The sequence below is a fragment of the Henckelia pumila genome, chromosome 4 (genome assembly GCF_033568475.1).
Source record: "Henckelia pumila isolate YLH828 chromosome 4, ASM3356847v2, whole genome shotgun sequence".
In the NCBI taxonomy this organism is placed as follows: domain Eukaryota; kingdom Viridiplantae; phylum Streptophyta; class Magnoliopsida; order Lamiales; family Gesneriaceae; genus Henckelia; species Henckelia pumila.
In genome coordinates this window covers 2,592,017-2,596,581 of record NC_133123.1, presented here as the reverse complement: position 1 = coordinate 2,596,581, position 4,565 = coordinate 2,592,017, and the positions used below count along the sequence as shown (strand labels likewise).

Genomic DNA, 4,565 nt, shown 5'->3' with positions numbered 1-4,565 from the left:
TTTTGGATTTTAGGGGAACATATGTAAACTTTTTTTTGTGGCGTGATAACCCGCAACCGCTATTTTTCGATGCGCATCAAGTAGACTGCACTATTGCGCTAGACAAGTCATGTGCGATATACTAGTTCAAAAAAATATTAATAGGAAAAATCGAACTTCCAAGCTCTAATCAAACGTTCACATACTCCATAAAACTTTCTTAAAAACAATCATATGTGAACTCTGAGTCTTGATAGATGAGGCAAGAGGTCACTCTTTCCGTTGGGCCATGTCTATCGAAATCCCATCACAAGCTAGCTAGCTGCTGAGGATAATTTTTTTTAATGATAAAAACAATATTATCCTTTTCATAAGAATTGGATAAACATTTTGAACTAATTTCCCAAATAATAAACCCAAACCCTTTCGGAAGTAACGGCTGGTACCTATTGATTTGGTCGTGATTCAAAACAATCATCTTGATTTCAGTGTGATTTAAGGATCTTCGGATCGTCACAAACATGCATGCGTCCAATTATTAGTTTCGAATAATAAATGGAAATTGTTGTTTAATTTCCAGGAGTTGGTGATTTCACATAAATTTGAATTTATATATATTCATTTTTTATTACGAATATTTCAAAATTGATGAATTCATCATAGGTCTTTTAATATAGGTATTTCAAAATTTTATATATAATATAATATAATATAAATCAACCAATTTGAATATATGTGGAGAGCAATGTAAATTAGAAGCCCCGAGAGAAATAAATTAAGGGAAGCTGCAATTGCGACACGTTGATCATATCCTTGTTCCCAATCAGTATTAATTAAAAGTCTTTGACAGATGAATTAGTAATAGTACATCGTGTGTTCATACACCATAAATTAAACCGGCCAACTACCTCTTAAATAATTTTGTGAGCTGATAGGACCTTATCAGAAGTTCATTGCCACACACACATGCATGTACTAGGTGAATGAATGAGCTTACTCAATAAAGTTTTTCACGGGAGATTCTAATAAAAATAAAATTTGGATGTTATTTTCTTCCTAAGAGTATACAAACAAGATATTGTTTAATTTTAGGAAAAAACAAATTTTTTAGGAAGAATCGCAGTTTCTTTTTTCTTTTTCTTTTTTTGTCATGTAGCTTTTCTTCCTGGAATTGAAGTATACACACTATAGCAACAACAAGACGGTCGTTAAAATAATTTTTTTTAGGGAAATTCACGTTTTTTTACTTAATTCACTTACGTACGTAATATAAGCGTGTTAATAATGTCTGACACATAATCATTAATTTCTAATACCGTATCATTATTTGTTTTCGGTTAACGTGAATTCATCTACAACGTAACGTGATTAAAAATGAATGATGTTCAAGTTATATGATTAAAAATATAATTATTTTTAATTTTTATTTTATATATCAAATTACGACTAATTTATTTTAATTTTCAAATATAAATGTATACTTGAGAGTAGTTCGGGTTGATAATTTTTTTATTATAATAAGATTAAAACTTTGATGCCGCCACATAAGTAATCGGACATGACAAAAAATTTTATGAGCCAACATACATAGATCAATTTTATGACAAATCTAAATATATATATATATATATATATATATATATATATATATATTATTTTTATACTAAAAATACTATTATAGATATAAGTCGAACGCACTCACGTACAAACATATAAATCTATACAATCATCTCACATCAAACACGCTAGTTATTTATATTTTATTTTTTTGTGACGTGAGAAGCCGCAGTCGCTACTTTCGTTGCACATTGAGTAAACCCTCGAACTAATGCAATAGCTTACAAACTACGTTAGTCAAATAAACCACACTAATCAATCCCGATATAACAGGCTAATCCAAAAAAATATTGATAAGATGAATCGAACTTCATATCTCTGTCCAAAAGCTCTTACTCCGGCCACCAACTTGGATACCTCTCCTTAGGGGCATCAAACACGCTAGTTGAAGGTAGATAGAACTGTTCCTTCCTTCCTGTAAATAAATAAATAAATGTTCCTTTCCTATAAATAAATAGAAAAAAATAACTGTCCTTAACATTTTGTTTCTTTAAATACTCTCTAATTTCCAAATACCTCGTCTTACTCCATTTACGTACAGTACTCATACATGGCTATCCTCCATGATATGAACTTTTTATTGATTTTCCTTTCCCTCGGCGGCATTTTTGTCCTTTGTTTGTACAGAAGGATGAGCCGGGAAACCCGATCGGAGCCTACAAATTGGCCAGTGGTCGGCATGCTTCCAGGGGTTCTTCAAAATCTGCACAGAGCCCACGAATACGCGACCCAAGTTTTAAGCGAGTGTGGCGGCACGTATGTCTTTGAAGGGCCCTGGTTCTTTAACATAGACATGTTGTTTACTTGTGATCCGGCCAATATCCACCATATTTTCAGCAAAAATTTCCCCAATTATCCAAAAGGTCCCCAGTTCAGAAAAATCTTTGAAATCTTGGGAGACGGGATTTTCAATGCCGATTATGAATTGTGGGAGATCCACAGGAGAGTAACTCTTTCGTTTTTGACTAATTCCAACTTCTATATTCTTCTGCTGAACAGCGCTTGGGGGAAAGTGGAGACCGGACTCATGCCTGTTCTTGATCATTTCTGTGGGCAGGGAAAAGATTTCGATCTACAAGAAATTTTCCAGAGGTTTACGTTTGATAACATCTGCAAACTTGTGTTGGATTATGATCCAGGGAGTTTATGCATTGATTTGCCTTATATTCCTTGTGAAAAAGCGTTTAGTAACTCAGTGGAACCACTGTTGCATAGGCATGTGGTGCCTGAAAGAATTTGGAAGCTTCAACGATGGATGAATTTCGGTAATGAAAAGACGTTAGACGAAGCTAAGAAGGCATTCGATGAATTTATATTTCCTCGTGTTTTCTTGAAGGATGATAAAGAGCAAGAGGATCATATTGATGATGATTTCAAGTTGATGAAAATTTTCAAGAAAGTGTATGAAGAAAACAAGATTGATTCTTCCGGTGATATGAGAGAGTTCTTGAAGGATACGGCGTTGAGTTTAATGTTTGCAGGTTTGAGACGCGAATTCGCCAAGAATTATTAATAGGGAAAATTGCTTTTTTTTTTTTTACTGTAGATTTGTCATTTTGCGATTTTAGTCCTTTATATTTTTAGATTTCAGTTTAATTAGTTTGCTATCTTTATTTTTTTTTTGGCAATTTTAGTCCTTTTTTCGGCGTGGCGCTGACGTGACACCAACTCAGTGCTGATGTGGAGCTGACGTGTTCAGTGACACGTACGCATTTTCAAATAAAAAGGACCGAAATTGCCAAAAATCAAAACATGCAGGACTAAAACTGAAATATGAAAATATAAATGACCTAAATCGCAAAGTTTGCAGTTTTTCCTTATTAATATTCACACTTTATATACGGTATTCTAAGATTTTGCATGTAATAACTTAACCGTACGTGACAAATATTTTTTTATTTTAATTACGTGCAGGAAGGGATACCACAAGTACTTGTCTTACATGGCTTTTCTGGCTGATTGCCAAAAACCCTTGTACAGAAGCCAAGATTCTCCAAGAAATCGAAACCGAACTAAAAATAAAGGGGGATTCGTGCTGGAGATTCTTCAACGTGGAAGAATCCCGGAAGCTGGTGTACCTCCATGGAGCATTGTGTGAATCTCTGAGGTTGTTCCCACCAGTTGCTCTGGAACACAAATCTCCGATTCACGACGATATTCTCCCTAGCGGTCACCGTCTTCGAAAGAACTCCAAGGTGATAATTTCATTCTATTCGGTGGGTAGACTGGAGAAGGTGTGGGGAAAAGATTGCTTGGATTTCAAGCCCGAGAGATGGACTTCGGCAAACGGAAGGATCAGACATGAGCCGTCGTACAATTTCCCGGCATTCAACGTTGGACCAAGAACATGTATCGGTAAGGAAATGGCTTTTATCCAGATGAAAGTGGTTGCTGCATCTGTGATCTATCATTATCGCGTTGAACTGGTGGAGGGGCATCCTGTTGCCCCACTGGATTCGGTCATTCTTCAAGCCAAGCATGGATTGAGGGTCAGATTAACAAAAAGAACTTAATTATGGTAGTGTTTGGGAGAACTTCCTAAAAGTATTTATTGGTTTTTCCTTAACAAAATTTCACAAAATTTCTAAATTTTGTTATGGAAAAGCTAAGAAGTGCTTCCTAGAAGCTCTCTCAAACACTACCTATATCATCTAAGTTGCGTACTATATATATTCAATTATATATGTATATAATATTATATATTATCATGATGAATTTCTTTCCATCTTATATATACTTCGTCGTCTGTGAACATGTAACTATGTTATGATCACATGCATGCATGCCATAAATATTGTTTTTAGTAAAATTTTGTCTTCTTTAGTTTATTTTAAGATATATATATGCCTTGGAAATATATTTCACGATCGGGTAAATTGAAAATGAACTACGTAAATCAAAATCCAAATTATAAAATGGCTGAAATAATTCTTCATTCTGATGTAGAACAATCCTAATCGACCCGTAAG

At 34.3% G+C, this 4,565-nt stretch overlaps 1 protein-coding gene across 1 annotated transcript; it reads left to right on the top strand.

The window, feature by feature from the left end:
- The first annotated feature begins 2,082 nt into the window (after positions 1–2,082).
- Positions 2,083–4,361, top strand: LOC140865153 (alkane hydroxylase MAH1-like). The gene is made up of 2 exons (XM_073269685.1): positions 2,083–3,077; positions 3,511–4,361. The coding sequence occupies exons 1-2, from the start codon at positions 2,147–2,149 to the stop codon at positions 4,107–4,109; spliced, it is 1,530 nt and encodes a 509-aa protein (XP_073125786.1). The 5' UTR covers positions 2,083–2,146; the 3' UTR covers positions 4,110–4,361.
- Positions 4,362–4,565: the final 204 nt, after the last annotated feature.

Excerpts from the sequence above, each read along its gene's own strand:
- LOC140865153 (XM_073269685.1), top strand. The coding sequence starts at position 2,147 with ATGGCTATCCTCCATGATATGAACTTTTTATTGATTTTCCTTTCCCTC. Across the intron at positions 3,078-3,510 it reads GTTGAGTTTAATGTTTGCAG|GAAGGGATACCACAAGTACT; the intron begins GTTTGAGACGCG and ends AATTACGTGCAG.